Genomic DNA, 15,854 nt, shown 5'->3' with positions numbered 1-15,854 from the left:
AGGCTGAAGAAGACGCATAAGAGGCCATGTGGATGCACATCACAGAAACTCAGTCGCTGAATTTAGTATTAAAAATATATAGATGCAGAACAAAAATCCGCCTTTAGTGATCTGACATTGAAGGACTAATGAAAACTAGAGTAGAGACAGACGCGCTCTTTACTGCGATACTACAGTCCTCCTCATAAAGTGAAATCTCAAGCTTATCTAAAGTATCACACTGGCAGAGATGATGAATTTCTTACAATGGAAAATCACCTGAGTTGTTGCTTAAATCTTCTACTGGTCAAGTAAGACACTGTCATCCTGCTCAGTATAAAAAACAGGTTGAGGAAAAAAAACAAGACATGAGGCAACCAAAAACTGTTACCAGTTATTATGTTTTGGTTTGGTTGTAGTTAGCGTCTCACAATTGCTATTATGCAGCAACATAATGTTGTCTAAATAATGTTATTTCCATGTACTGGTATGACTTAAAACAATCACAGATTAGCGTTGTGTGTCTGTTCACTGAATGAACAACTTGTGAAACAAAATTGGTACATTGACTCAGAAACAAAGCCCTGTGGCCCTGTAGATTTTTGAGAATACAGAACAAGACGCTTACCATCAGTGCTAGTAAGGACACAGATCTCATTCTGGCTCTGTTTCTTGACACCAACAGTCTTGGGGAACCAATGTAGGTCAATGGGGTAAATGTCCTCTGGCAATCTGACAACCAGACTAGTGTCACTAGTCAGTAGGTTCCACTTGAGGATGTGGTGGTCCTCGCTGCATGAGTACAGCTCATCTGCTGTGGTCCATCCAACACAGCTCACAAGTTCCTTATGTGATCTGCCGTTAAGGACAGCAATCAGGGTAGGTTAATAGGGTACGTATTTTAATTGCCATGCCATGGGAGCTAGATTTGGCACAGGTTAGGTGCTAGGTCAAGCCAAGCAAAAGTACATAACCAATTACTACAATTCATGCTGTATTTCTACATCCAGTGGTGTTCAGTGGTGTAGTGTAACAAAATAACAATACTTCAAATTAATGTAGTCATGGCAGCACTTACATATTTTTGAGGAGTATCTGTGCTTCACTTAAGTTTTTATAGTCTTGTCATCTTCCCCTTTTACTTTACCACATTTCCTAAATAAAATATTAACTTTTACTACACTACATTTCTATCAAGCATCTTGATTAATAATTACAAAATAGGGAAGGAAGGGAGGAAGGGACAGGCAGACGAATGAAGGAATGGGAAGCAAGGAAAAATGGGATTTTGTTTTTTAATTCCTTTAATATGTGAAAAAAACTGCTTTTCTTCTAGTGCAATGTAAGGTCTATTTTTAACTAATTACTTTAATTTACTTTTTATTTTTGTTAACAGCATGTACTTGCACTTTAACTTTCAATACTTAAGTACATGCAATATCATACAATTACTTTTAATACTTAAGTACAGTAAATAAAATTTAAGACTTTTACTCAAGTAATACTCTCAGAAATTGCTAACTGTCTCTGGTAAGATATCTGTACTTTTACTCAGGTATGCATTGCAGGTCCTTTAACGAATACTGCAGCTTTTACAATAAATACTAGTGACAAAAGCAGTATCTGACGTTTTATGACATGTATTAGCTGTACAGAAACACAAGTATGAGGCTACTGATAGATAACGTCATAAAAAGGATATGTTTGGGTTCCTGTAGCAGCGATGTTTTCAGTCTCATCGTGGATATTTGCTATGTCGATCCTTAAACGAACAAGACAGTTTAATTAGTGACAGTAACTCTCATATTTAAAGCTTCTTATGTTACATTAACGTCAAGTCAACAAGCAAAATGATATCATATAAAAGACCAAACCAAAACAACGTACCCTGAAAACTGTGCGAGTGTGCTTTTAGCATACTCTGTTAGCTGTAACTGTGAATGAGAGAAGCGTCTGCAGTTGCTACGGTACCTGCCACCGTTGTTGCTAACGTAAATCCAGAGATGTCCCCGAGCCCTGCCTGCGATTTGAATGCTAACTTCAGTTTGGTACTCTGGTTAAAACATACATCCTTCTGTCTTTATCGACATTGTTACGGGACAACCAGCAATGTATGCGTATCATTTATTCCAGCAGAGGACGCATGGACAGTCAGAGCCGTACATAGCGAGCCTATCCATCACTAATCAACATTTTCTCCATATCAAGGCTAACTTCTGGTAGCTTTGTAATCTGGGTCATAAGAAGCTTGAAATGCAAGTTATCGCGAGAGTTGCAAATCTCGCTTCCTTTAAAACGCATATTTCGAGGGTTTTTTTTACAAGAGCAAACGGCATCTACTAAATAAATGCATTTAATATGACTCGTTAAACTAAAGCAAACTAACATTAATCATCGATCCATTGAATAATAATTCCTGAAATGTAAACTATTTTTCCGGGCGGGACTTCGTTCTACTGTATCCAGGCAACCGTTTGAACACTTAGAAACATTAGGCTTCGAATCTGACAATAATCTTAAATAATATATATACAGTGTAAGTGAGTTTTATTGTTGATTTGCGTTTCTTCTTCTGATTATTTCTGTCATATGATTATTGTTTGTTTGAAGCGAGGCGGAGTTGGCTTCGTCCCCTTTTTTGAATTTCATGTTTTTTTCCCTTGCCCTTTGAACGGTCCATGGTGCCTTGCGTCAGTTTGTAACGAATTTGGTTCGACAGCACAGTTTAGGCGCCATTTACAAGTTGGGGTTTTCAAGCAGGAGAGCGACTCTGGACAACACGGGGCTAAATTTTATGGATTATATTCGCCAAATTTTGGATTAACGAATACTTTTTCGAAATCGTGATTTGGGTCTGAAAGGAGGACTCTTGACAGACCGTGCCTATATTGCGGAAGGATCACTGAAACGTTTTAGCGGAGAGTAAGTTAATGACTGGGTTCCGTCTATTTGCTGAAATGCATAACGTTAGTAGCAGACCAGACTTTACATTAACAACACGTTAACTTGAGTTTTAACATTAGCTACGGTTATATAACTACGGATCAAAGTCAATAACACAACGAAATGTAATGCGAGTTTTTGACTTATATCACATTTCACGGAAAATGTGGCTTTTCGCAGACACACACACACACACACACCCCTAATAGTATCATGCAACTTTTCCGATTGTCTAAGCTATTGTGAACAGATGATTGCTAAACTTTAAGCAGCAATAGATTTTTTGGGGTAACTACTTTAGCTTTAGCCAACATTAGTCGGGGCAAATGCTGTTAAGTGACCGTTTCAATTCAGATAACTCTGAGTACAGTCAACGGGACAGTACGTTACGTTACAGATCCACAATGCAGATACGTCTGCTAGTCAAAGTTAGCACCTACGTTAGCTTTAGCTTTGCGGCGTTATTTCACATCAGATAGTTAGCAACAGCTGCCAACTTAACGTTAGCAAAGTTAAAATAGTGCAGTTACGTGGCAAGGGTTACGTGTTTATAAACGGCGGCCAAGCTAGTACTATTACGGTACTTATTTGGCCGATGTACGTACAGTTATGACGTTACTATTTGTCCAACGTTATCGCTAAATTACATTTGTGCTCTGAATATGCTTCCCAATTAGCTTACGAATCTGGTTGCCTCGTCTGCACCTCCGCCCCCAACAGAAAACTCGAAGGGATTAAAGTTAATATAGGTGTCAGTTTGAGACACCGATCAGTTTAGGACGCCGTGTCTTTACACCGACCAGAGATCCTATTTTGCTGCGTCTATTCAGAAATATCCGTATAACAGACTATGCTAGAGCCGTGGGGAGATATTTTGCTATTTGCATATTAACTGAATTTGTTTTTCCAGGTAGCCCTACGTTACGTTAACGTTATTTTGCCGTTTTCCCAACAACCGTTCAACTTTGGCCACGCAAATCAACTAGATTCACAACTACTGAAACGATTCTGTCACACAAGGAGGTCATTCATTTTTACTGTTGTTTGGTGTTAAAATAGCATCAAATTTGCTACAGCCATCAAGCAGATTGGTAACCCGCTTGCTGCCATCTCCCTTTTTTCCCTTTTTTAAAAAAAAAAAAAATTACTCTGCGATACAGATCACAACCTGTAACACTCATGTTATTACTTTGTCGATTGATGTAAAGAGAAAAAAATAAATAAATGCGAAAAATATACGGACAAACAGTTAGATGGGCGGCAGTGGGATCTGACTGTGGTAATGATTAAAGCCTGACAACGGTAGCTGCGTGTGACTGACTAAAAGTGGAGTTGGGAGATTGACAGGCACAAAAAAAGCACTCATGGATATTCCGTTTTCACCAATGACCCCTTCAGATTTCAAATCATGCCATCTAAAACTGCAAAGAGCTCAACTGCCTCCGCCAAGCCAAAAGGGAAAGGGTCGCAGCCTCGGGATGACTCCGAAGACGAGCTGGATGTACCCCCTAAAGAAACCAACTCCAATGGCCAAGAGGAGGCACCGCCGACAACTGGCAAGTAACAAAGGGTGTTTTGGTGTCTGTGAATCTAAATAAGTTGTGTTCACTCAATTGCGTTGCGTGTATTGCCGTACTGGTAGTAGCCAATTGGCAGAGCTGTGAAGCTTTTTTTCCTCTTACTTTAATCTCAACACGTAGTTAGAATGGCTGATATATTTTTTCCCAAAGTGTCAGTCATTAATAAATGTCGTTTGATTTTTGAGATGATTTTGATATCGTCGAGCGTACTTCTTCCCCGGATCTTCTCAGCAAACGAGGTAATCTATTTCGGATTATGAATTGTTATTATGTAGTAGATCAGAAGGGTGCTTGACGTTATTCTTATAACTTAATAAATTTTATAATAAATTGTAAGCGAAGCTTAAGATGCACTTTGGCGTTAAGTGCTGTTTGTATTCTTTATGTGGAAATGTTTCAGTGGATGTCTGGCTGCAATTTACAAACATCGACCCCTGAGCTTGTTTATGCTTATGTGAGCACAATAGATTTTGGACAGGTCGTTGTGGCTTGGTGTGATGGCAACATAATCGGTTTAACGTCATACGTTATATCTGAAAACAAGATTTTCCCCTGTCTGCGTTTTAAGGACAGATCACCATGAGTGAAAATGTGACGTTAGTGATCGAAATGAGCACTTCAGTTATTTATTATCGACTAAATAAATGTGGCGCATCTACTCTCACGTATCGACGCTTCTCACGGAGAGCGTTTGTATAATAATGTGGGTTTGTTCACAAGCGGCCATGGTCTCTTTTTCTCTTTTGGGTTGGCTCTTGTGTTCAGAACAAAGAAAAATAACGCCTGTCAACTTTCTCGGGAGTCGTTGTTTGACTGCTGTTGTAACTTGCTGCCTGTGTTTTGTTTGTTTGTTTTTTTCTGCTCCTCTTCCCCTCCCCACGCACCACTGTCCCCCCACCCACCCACCCCCCCGCCACCTGAAACGACTGGCACAGAGGAATAAAAAAAAAAAAAAAAGTTGTACTTTTTTTTTTCTCTGTGCCACAGATCCGTCTCACGGGGAAGCTGCCGAGGCGGTTGATAATCGAAGTTTGGAGGAGATTCTCGGTAGCATCCCCCCACCCCCGCCCCCAGCAATGACCAATGAACCGGGCGCTCCTCGCCTCATGATAACACATTTAGTTAATCGCAACTTTAAATCTTACGCTGGCGAGGAGATTCTGGGGCCTTTTCACAAGGTACGACCAAACATGGTTACAAATGTCAAACCCTGCTGTGGGAAATGCTTTGTTAATGTGTTGTGTTGAGCTCACACATTTACCATCATTTGTGGTGTTTCTTAATTTTGTTTAGTTTGTCTTTGAATTTATTTTGTGCAGCTGTACATGTTACCTTATGTTGTGGGAGACACAAAAAGTCTAAAAATATGAATGATGATGCATTCTAACATTTATTGAATTAAAAAAAATATATAAGTGGGGGAAAAAAAGTCACATTCCTCCATTTTGATTTAGTGAGTGTATCGTGCAAGGAGAAGTGATCTAGTGAAGTGCTGATATTTCCCATAAATTATAACTTTATTTCAAGTTTGTCTTTTCACTTCTTTCTGCTTCCCTCATTGCTCTGCAAATATGATTATATTAAAATTAAATCTTAACTGCACCTACTTGGAATACAGTTACCATCACAGTCTTGCCATGCTTAAATGTTAATACATAGCTTGTAATGTTGTGACATTTACACTGTTTGTTTGTGGATGCTGTATATTTTTATATAATTGATTTACTTTTTTTTTTTTAATCTTCTCTCACCTTTCTCTCAGCGCTTTTCGTGCATCATTGGGCCAAATGGGAGTGGAAAGTCCAATGTGATAGATTCGATGCTCTTTGTGTTTGGATACAGAGCTCAAAAGATCAGATCGAAAAAGCTTTCAGTGCTGATTCACAGCTCTGATAAACACAAGGATGTGCAAAGCTGTACTGTGGAGGTGCATTTTCAAAAGATTATTGATAAGGTATATATATATATATATCCATATCTCTTGTCACACAGATGCACACCACACTCACTCTGGCCTCTGCTAAATAAGTCAGTACAGTCTAAATTGAAAGGGGTTCGAATTTTAGATTTATTTTTTTTTTAGTGGACAAATTTTTTTCTTGAATTTCAAGTGTATTTTTCCTTAATGCCGATGAGATAATGTTGCCAAATAATTATGACACCAGTGACTAAACACACACTCAAATCAGTCATGAAAGTTACAACTAACACTCATATATGCCGTAATGTGCTCAAATTGATTCTTCTAATTTTAAATTTTTTTTAAAATGTGACATTTAGTGACTAGGCTCAACTTGCATGAATACACTGTGAAAAGTCAATGAAATGGGTGTATATATTAAGAGACACATTTATTCTTAAGCATTAGATTACAAATTACTTTACAAACTGATTGTAGTTTAAAGAATTACAGTTAAACATGTTTCTATATTTGATCTGCCACGGGGGGTGTAAGTTTTGCTTTGAGCACTGCTAAAAAAATCCAGGTCTTTCTGTTTGTTCCATCAGTTCACAGTAAATTAAAATCAAGTTGTTAAACTAAAGGCATTAATTCTGTGAACTCTTATATACTTTACAATATGCCATTTCTGAAACCTAAAGATATTTTTAAGAAGTGGTGTACACAACTTAGATTATTAGACTCTTTTTTTAAAAATGAATACATTTTTAGACAAATGATTAACATTTTTGAAATGCATTTATATTCTCATCATTGTATATAACATGTTATTTAAATTTTGTAAATGTTACATGATGGAATACACTCCAATATTTATATGATTTATTCACATTAGTGTAGCTGGCCCAGTTCTGTTGTGTGCTTTTTTTAAACACGCCTTTTTTGTAATTGTTTTTAATGTGCCGTGTTTTTCTCACACCAAACTGTGGATTTATCAGTATCATGAGTATTATCATTTGATGTGTAGAGCTGTTAGTTTCTCATGAACTGTTCTGCACTAAGCTTATGTGTCTTCTGCCCCTCCCCCCTCTGAGTCAGGAAGGAGATGACTACGAAGTCATCCCCAACAGCAAGTTCTATGTTTCCAGGACTGCCAACAAAGACAATTCCTCAGCCTACCATATAAATGGCAAGAAAGCCACATTCAAAGAGGTCGGTGCTTTACTCCGAAGCCATGGTATTGACCTAGACCACAACAGATTTCTGATTCTACAGGTAAGTTTATTTATTTTTTTTGGTTATTTCCTCTTACTTTTCTAACTCAGACTTTTTTTTTAATCCTTGCTGTAACCATCACATTCTGCCAGAAATTTCTTGCTCTTTGTTATCTGCCCATTCCCAGTCCTCTCTGACCTTAATTGTATGTATTATGGCTACCTTAAAGCCATGCCTGTTTGTGGGAATAACCTGTTGCACTGGAATTGGAAAGGACAGGATGTGCCCTTAGACTGCTATAGCAGCGCATCATGGTTTGAAACAATGTGGAAAAGGTGCGAACCATTATTTGCTGCTTTAGAATTTTAAGGAAAAAAACCCCCTCAGCTTTTTTTTTCTTTACATGGACCTGGATGTGAGTTTCTGTAGTTGAACAACTAACTCAGATTTTGTAGTGGGGGAATCTTGACCCTCCAGTGGGGACAGGTTGGACCTCCCTTTCCCTCCCTTTTCCTTTGTACCTGCCACGCTTTAGCAGCACGTAAATATTGGCGTGTGAGAATAGACCCCAACCCCAATATTAGCAGTGCTGCTTCAGTGTGGCTGGATCAAACACCCTTCATTGCCATGGCTTTGATATTGGTTAAGTATTTTGTTTGTTTATTTTTTGCCTACACTGAATGCACTACTTTCATTTACTTTTTTTTTTTTTAAGTTAGTTTTCTTGTCATATTTTTTGTTCATTTTGTAGCATTTTGTTGTGCTGAGTTTGAACTAGTTAACTATTTACACTCTATTACTGATGAACTCAAGGCTTATGGGGTGATGATGACATAAGTCAGAGTAGAACAAAAGTGCAGATTTAATCTTTGATGCCCCAATTTTTTGTATTTGATTTTTATTATTTTTACAGTGTGTGGTAGTTCAGGTAAACACTAAGTTTCTCCCCTCCACTGAGGTTTTGTGGTCAGTTTCTGGATTACATCCGTCCTGCTTGTCTTTGTGTGTGTGTGTGTGTGTGTGTGTGTGTGCCCATTCTCACTCTGCTTGGATGCTAGATTTTCAGCTCTCTGTCTATGACATGGTTGCATGATTTATGGGAAGAGGTTTGAGTTTGTCTCCAAGGTCACTTGTCCAGGCCTCTGGCTGAGGGGAAGCTGTCTATTTTGTGCACTGGTCAGGGCAGAGGATGACGTGGGATCTCCCCTACCTCTCCTTGCTTCTCTTTTCTGTCATACAATAAAAGTAATATGTGAGCTGCCTTTTCCCCCTACATATAAGTCCAACAGAATTGAATACATAGTTTTTTCATGTTTTTTTTAAATGTGTGTTTAATGTGAAATGCATTATGTAGGAATAGTGTTATTCTAAGCCAGCCTCTCTTAAAAAATAAATAAATAAAAACGAACAAATTTCAGACTTATAAAATTACACTGGAAGGTTGCCCGTAACATGGGTCCAAGTAGTATACATGTAAAATATTTGGAAATTCATCCAAGCTGTAGCCACAAGAAGTCAAAATTTGCATGCTATCAAAATAATTTGTTTTCACATCAGTCTAAATTTTATAGCAACAATTTTCACACAAGTTGTGTAATGGGCAGTGACTGTTGGAGGGGTGGGGTGGTGAGCTGGTAATGTGTTGTTACAACATTAATCCGTTTTCTGAAGCATGTTTAACATGTCTGTGATAAAACTATTTACTCACTCATCCAATTTAATTGTATCTTTATTTTTTGAAGAATGAGTATTTGTTTAGGATCTAATATTACACTGTCTTTTTGTTAAGAATTGATTTGACCCTTTGTTTAGCCCAGTATCACCTTTTCTAAGGGAATTTATTTTTTTTTGCACACTGTACATGACTGTATGTTCTGCTAAGTTATGTGTGTGTAGCAGAGCAGCATTATTGCTAGTTTAGAGTTATGAATTCAGCTGACCACTGGTCTTAATAGTGGCTGTTGTGGAAATATTTAATTTAATTAATTTAATTATATGAGTGTATTATTAGAATGTTAAGCTCTTTTTTTTTTCAGTGAATGATTGCATGCGTGTCTTTGCCCGTGTGTTGTTGTGGACTGTACCTAGGGCGAGGTGGAGCAGATCGCCATGATGAAGCCTAAAGGTCAGACGGAGCATGACGAGGGTATGCTGGAGTACCTGGAGGACATCATTGGCTCCTGCCGCCTCAAGGAGCCCATCCTTACGCTGGCCCGCCGCATTGAGCTTCTCAATGAGCAGAGGGGAGAGAAGGTGACACACACACCCGGACGCTATCTGCTCACACACTCATAAGCTAACCAACTTTCTTTCCTGTGTCCGAACTTCAGTTTCTATGAATGTATAAAGTAGAGGTTAGAGTTCAAGAATCTTTCTTTTGTGCACGTGTTTAGAAGTTTTTGATGCACATATCTGAGATAAATATATTTTTATAGTTGTGTAACTGTGAAGTATGTAAGATAAGTGGGTACTTGGCTGGGACAACTGCTCCTGACATGATTCATAGGTTTTCATTTAAAAAAAAAAAAAACAATTTTGTGCAAATATATATAAACAAATAAATGCTATTGTAGCTTTTATCAAAAATATTATGTGGCATCAAAATGATGGAGATGCTCTAAAAACAATATATCTTTTTCATGTTTCACAAAAGAATATAAGTTATGTCTAGAAATGCCATTTAAGTTATGTCACCTGATATTAAGAACTGCAATATTTTTGCTGTCTTAGCTAAACCGAGTGAAGCTAGTGGAAAAGGAGAAGAATGCTTTGGAGGGAGAAAAGAACAAAGCCGTGGAGTTCCTCACCCTGGAGAATGACATCTTCAAACACAAGAGCCAGCTCTGCCAGTATTATGTGTGAGTACACCAGCACCGTCCCTCTGTTCTGTAAAGACACATTAAACATAATATCATCTCATTAAATATTAATGTAGACCCAACAGTGGCATAGAAAAGAGCAACAAAAAAAAAATCCATTGAATGAATGCCAATTTTATACGCTATTTTTAACCCTCACAAGGGCAACGTGACTCTTCTCTGGAATCAGATTCCGTTTTCTTTGTTTTATGTGTAATTACATTTTACCTCTTACTGTTTTTTTCCCCTGATATCTCGTTGCCATTAGTCACGATTTGCAGAAGCGTGTGGTGGATAAAGATCAAGAGAAGCAGAAGATCATGGAGGACACCAAGGAACTCACTGAGAAAAATGCAAAAATATCACAGGAGATGGAGAAAATGAACCAAGAGCTCAAAAATGTGGAGAAGTAAGACATTTTTCCCTCTTTTTTTTCTCCCCTCTACCAACCAGTGTAACATGCTGAGAAGAAGATTATTAACGGTTTCTACTAATTTAATAATTCTGTGGTTGCTGTCAGTGACTCTTTTGCCCTGAATATTTTTGTTTAGAGGCAGAATTCCAGTTTGGGGCTAGAAAAATACAGACGTAACTGTAGTAATCTATTTGTTGTGGAAAATGTTGTTCCATTGCAAAAATGAACAAATGAAATCACAACAGAATTTCTTACATGTGTGGCTTTAATGACTATAGATATTTTTTAAATGACAAAATTAGCTGAGCTCTTCTATGAAGAGTTTACTATTTATTATTTATTTTCTATTCTTTCTTCTTTTTTGGATATTGTTCACAGTCTTGTAGTTTGCCTAATTTTTCAGTAGTTTTTTTTTCTATGATTGACTTGAATGCACTCAGTGAAATGCTGTTCCTCCAACAGGAAGCAAAATAAAATCAACAAGTACATTGAGACCCAGAAGGAGAAGTTCACCCAGCTGGACCTGCAGGACGTTGAAGTGCGTGAGAAGATTAAACACTCCAAGAGCAAGAACAAGAAACTGCAGAAGCAGCTGGAAAAGGACACAGAAAAGGTGTGTTGGTCCTGTGGTCCACTTTTACACACAGTTCAGTTACTTCATTAACCTTTGTGTCACTGTTTGCTTCTCTGCAGTAGTTGAGATTGTTTCACCCCCACAGTATTAAACTGGGCATTCTCAGTATTCAGACACACACGGTCACATAATCTGTCAGGAGAGCATAATTGCAACCATTTTTTCCATAATTTACAATATATATATTTATTAACAAATAAGGGTTGCACTGAGTCAAGACAAGCTAGTACCAGTGGTATGACACTCCAGTATTACTCTGTTTATTTTGTCCCCTGGCCAAGAAAGAAACATGGGCACTAAAAATACAATTTCCGTTGCATATAAAAAAAAAAAAAAAACAAGGGCTGTTTTGAGGCCCAGAGAAAAAGACATTTGTCAAGGCTTTACAGAAACCCAAATGAATTGCAGAGCGCAGCATTTTAACTTCTTACATGTTTAATTGTAGTTGCATTTACTAGAAACACTTGTAGGTTGAGAATTCTTTTTCCTAAAGCATCCCTCATCTCACAGGTCCATGTTGTAAACACAACAGTGTGCTGTTTTTCTAAGTATGACTCATTTTACGTCGTCTACTTTTTAATTCTAGTTTGTAAAGAGCTATTTGCTATAATATATAATATAATATAATATACATTAAGTCAGGATAGTGTTTTTGTGATTTTAAACATGTTGTGATTTGTTGAGTATTGTGATAAAATATATTTCAGTACATTTCAATTTGTTACCTTATTATGTTCTCAAAGGAAAACTTTGTCAGCATCTGCATTACTTAATAATAATCACTTCAGTTATTTTTATTGCAGCAAAACATATCTAGTGGACTAAAAAAGCAATTGATTATATTATTCTAGTTGGATACCAAAACTTAACTTTGTATTTTTACTATTAATAATTTATGTAATTAAAAGGAAAAAGATTTTTGGCATTTGTGTAGTAATGCCACACAAAAAATATTGTGATACTGTTCTTTATCATTTCCCCCCCACCCCTAATATGCATGGAATCTATTGTGATATATTCCATAGAGATAAGTCATTTTAAAATGTTTAGGGTGGGTGTGGAAATTGAACGTTTTCTTAAATTTCCAAGATAGTATACATTTGTGTACAAATAGTACCGGTGTGTAGCATTTTAATCAGAAGATCTGGCTGCTGGAAGTTTTAGTTTCCAAGGAAATGTTGCTGGGATGATTGTTTCAGCTACACAAAGCAGGACAAAGTAAAATAAATTTGGCTGTCATGCAAAAATGTCAATATTACTGCTGACAAATTGGTCTTGCCCTATGTGATAAAATATGCTGCCTGAGTTGCAAAAGTGTGTATGGATCTTACTTTATTTATTTTTATTTTATTTTATTCTTTTTAATTCTTTCTCATGTAGGAAAAAGAGAAATCCACATATTTCTTCTAAATGAACTGACATAATCTATATAAAAAAAATAAAACCTGTATAAAATTATTAATCAAATTTCATGGCAGGACAGGCTATTTGCCCTAAACTAGCCACTAGGGGGCTGTGAAGTAACACACAAGTTGATTGTCAGTGTGTCTATTGATGGCCCCCTCATGCTCTGTTTCACTATAAATGATGTTACACTTTCTCTAACTTGCACATATCTGAAAAAACTTTTTCACACAAACAGAGCTGAGAGTTCCCTCTTAACTACGTATATCTTCTCATCTCCCCCTGAGCTCTAAAACTATCTGCTCCACCTACAATGGCTGTGCTCTGGAAACGTCTTGGTCAGAGGGGGAGCCGGGCAGAGGCAGGCAGACCTCTGGGGAGCTGTGTTCTGCTGTGTGGTAGTCAACTATGGCCTGGCTTGTGTAACACTCCCAGCAGCCACATTCACATTTCACCCGCAGTTAACCCTACAAAACATAGACTATATACACTCACACACACACACACTACTTCTTGCCTTGTTTCAGCCCTGCCAAGTGGCAGACTGTTGTGCCAGTCTTAACCAGGGCTTGCTCAGTGCTGAATGTGTGTTTATAGTTGATTACAGTTGTGTGTTTTGGCCTGCTTCTGAATGTGTAGCACAGTTGCTTGTAACTGGCACTGGCAAAAAGTTTATACAATCCATTTACTTTATACGTCTTGTCTCCTTAAGTCTTCCCTGAACCCTTAATCTCATCATCTAGTTTAAGAGGTAACAGGCTCTTACTCTGTGGTTGGTTGAAGTGTGTGTTGATGAGTTATGTCCTCAAGTTGAACCTAGACAGGTGTAGCCACTGTTGCTTAGAATCCCGAGTCGGACACATCTCATCTGTTTTTGTATGTTCTCCCGTCTGGCTTATCTTTCAGCTGGAGGAAGTTCGCGGTGTACCAGCCAGCAGTGAAAAGGCCATCTCTGAGGCAACAGCTCGCAAGGAAGAGCTGGAGAAGCAGAAGGTGAAAGAGGAGAAAAAACTTGAGGAGGTGATGGAGAGTCTGAAGGAAGAGACCAGCGGCTTGCAACAGGACAAAGAGGTGTGTGTTTAAATCTTGCTGTTAATTTGTTGCATTCTTTTTTTTTTTAAAACTTTAGATAATAAACCTTTTGCATCCATCTCTTTGTCTTCCAACTTTATATCTCCTCTTTTTGTATTTCCCAGACCAAAGAGAAAGAGCTGATGGAGCTCAGCAAGGCTGTAAATGAGACCCGCTCTCGTATGGACCTGGCTCAGTCAGAGCTTGACCTCTACCTTAGCCGTCACAACACAGCTCTGACACAGCTCAACACGGCCAAGCAGACACTTCAGACAACCTCCGACACACTGCGTGAGCGCCGTGCTGCCATCAAAGATCTGGAAGTCAAGATACCCCAGAAAGAACAGGAGCTCAAAAAGGTAAATCCAACATTGCTGTTTTGATGGCTTTTGTTTAGTCAGTATTTACAGAACATATTTTAAGGGTCGTGCCTGAATCAGAATTATGCCAGTTGAGTGAGATTTGGCTGTTTACGATAAATATTCAACGATTTGTAATTTTTCGTTTAAAGTTTTTAAGTTTGAATGGGCTCAGCAGGATGTTGAGTGTGACAGTGGCATTCATGTAATATAGTAAACAAGCTAATTGTGCAAACGTCAAGTCGGAAATGTTTAACATTTTTTCTGACACTAGATATAAAACAAAAGAGAATGTGAAAAGAGACTATCGAATTAAGTTGCTCTGAGCTTTAAACTCACCACTTCTCAGCAGAGGAGAGGGGGTTGTTTTCTCAGAGCCTCTCGGTGCAGTCTCTCTCTCCTCTGTGCGTCTGCCTGCAAGTCTGCAGCTCCCTGTACCAAAGAATAGCATGAAAGTCAAGAGCGCTCACTCCACAGCAAAATCTGGGGATCAAAATGTCCCCAGAGTTACACTGCACATCACACTGACTACAAAAAAAACTGCTCAACTTGAAGCAATCTCAGTCAACTGAGGGGTCCCTGGCTAATGACTCGAATCTCTGACTTTTAAGGCATAGTCCTAGACTTTTGCATCTGATGTCCGGTGTCATTTCTGTGAGCTTCTTGTTGAAATGTGTCTCTCTTTTTCTCTGCAGGACGAGGGAGCACTGGAGCAGCTGATAAAGATGGATAATGAGACAAGGGAAGTGGTGAGGGAAATGAGACAGAAGGTGGATGAAGCCAAGAGCTCTCTGTCCTCCAACCGCAGTCGCGGAAGAGTCCTGGATGCCCTCATGCAGCAGAAGAAGAGCGGCAGAATCCCTGGCATCTTTGGAAGATTGGTAAAAAGCTGTAAAACATATTAATATACAGGGTTACACAGCAAGAATTTAATCTGAAGTGATCTAGTTACAGTGTGCACAGTAGCTTGAGTCTTAACATTTCGATGTTAACTTCAGCCCTACATTTACTGATATTTTTTAGTTGACTTTTAAGCATTCTGCTTATAGAATGAAAAGCAGAGGTCTACAGTAGCTATATTAATATATATTTTTTGTAGGGAGACCTTGGAGCCATAGATGAGAAATACGATGTGGCCATTTCCTCTAGTTGTGGCGCTTTGGACAACATCGTCGTGGATACCATCGACACAGCGCAGAAATGTGTCATGTTCCTTAAAGAGCAGAACATTGGTTTTGCCACCTTCATCGGCCTTGACAAGGTAAATACGACTACGCTTTTGGACCTTTAATCAAGAGAGTGTGAACCGATGATTTTTTCTCTTTAAGGATAGATAGATTTTAAATATCATTCTACACTCGACCGTCTTCAGTTCAGTATCTTTGAAACTCTACCAGTTTGTAAGTAGGATTTCTAAAGACGTGCATTTACATGACTTAAAAGCTATATTGAGCTTTTCAGGTTTCCTTTGATAAAACAAGTGATCTCCTCGTTTT

At 38.2% G+C, this 15,854-nt stretch overlaps 2 protein-coding genes across 5 annotated transcripts in view; one reads left to right on the top strand and one right to left on the bottom strand.

Annotated features, from left to right (window-relative positions):
* ift80 (intraflagellar transport 80 homolog (Chlamydomonas)) overlaps positions 1 to 9,839 on the bottom strand; it is a 54,959-nt gene extending 45,120 nt beyond the window's left edge. The window contains exons 1-3 of one of the 3 annotated variants that reach the window (XM_088078986.1): positions 9,702 to 9,839; positions 1,684 to 1,741; positions 608 to 831 (exon numbers count right to left, since the gene is read on the bottom strand). In XM_088078986.1, the coding sequence (XP_087935112.1) occupies positions 608 to 831; positions 1,684 to 1,718 (259 nt within the window). In that variant the 5' untranslated portion in view covers positions 1,719 to 1,741; positions 9,702 to 9,839. Of the gene's footprint in view, positions 1 to 607; positions 832 to 1,683; positions 1,742 to 1,866; positions 2,243 to 9,701 lie in introns of those variants that run through there. The other 2 variants (XM_088078985.1, XM_088078987.1) reach the window with 2 other exon arrangements.
* The window catches only part of smc4 (structural maintenance of chromosomes 4), a 19,787-nt gene continuing 6,624 nt past the window's right edge, over positions 2,692 to 15,854 (top strand). The window contains exons 1-13 of one of the 2 annotated variants that reach the window (XM_042486105.2): positions 2,692 to 2,901; positions 4,321 to 4,478; positions 5,490 to 5,680; positions 6,265 to 6,456; positions 7,501 to 7,677; positions 9,706 to 9,870; positions 10,348 to 10,475; positions 10,744 to 10,884; positions 11,353 to 11,503; positions 13,835 to 13,999; positions 14,125 to 14,358; positions 15,054 to 15,239; positions 15,458 to 15,619. In XM_042486105.2, the coding sequence (XP_042342039.2) occupies positions 4,331 to 4,478; positions 5,490 to 5,680; positions 6,265 to 6,456; positions 7,501 to 7,677; positions 9,706 to 9,870; positions 10,348 to 10,475; positions 10,744 to 10,884; positions 11,353 to 11,503; positions 13,835 to 13,999; positions 14,125 to 14,358; positions 15,054 to 15,239; positions 15,458 to 15,619 (2,040 nt within the window). In that variant the 5' untranslated portion in view covers positions 2,692 to 2,901; positions 4,321 to 4,330. Of the gene's footprint in view, positions 2,902 to 4,320; positions 4,479 to 4,533; positions 4,742 to 5,489; positions 5,681 to 6,264; positions 6,457 to 7,500; positions 7,678 to 9,705; positions 9,871 to 10,347; positions 10,476 to 10,743; positions 10,885 to 11,352; positions 11,504 to 13,834; positions 14,000 to 14,124; positions 14,359 to 15,053; positions 15,240 to 15,457; positions 15,620 to 15,854 lie in introns of those variants that run through there. The other variant, XM_042486109.2, reaches the window with a different exon arrangement.

The sequence above is a fragment of the Plectropomus leopardus genome, chromosome 6, assembly GCF_026936395.1.
Source record: "Plectropomus leopardus strain MGB_pleo_1.0 chromosome 6, ASM2693639v1, whole genome shotgun sequence".
NCBI classification, from domain to species: Eukaryota; Metazoa; Chordata; class Actinopteri; order Perciformes; family Serranidae; genus Plectropomus; species Plectropomus leopardus.
This window is presented reverse-complemented; position numbering and strand designations above follow the sequence as displayed.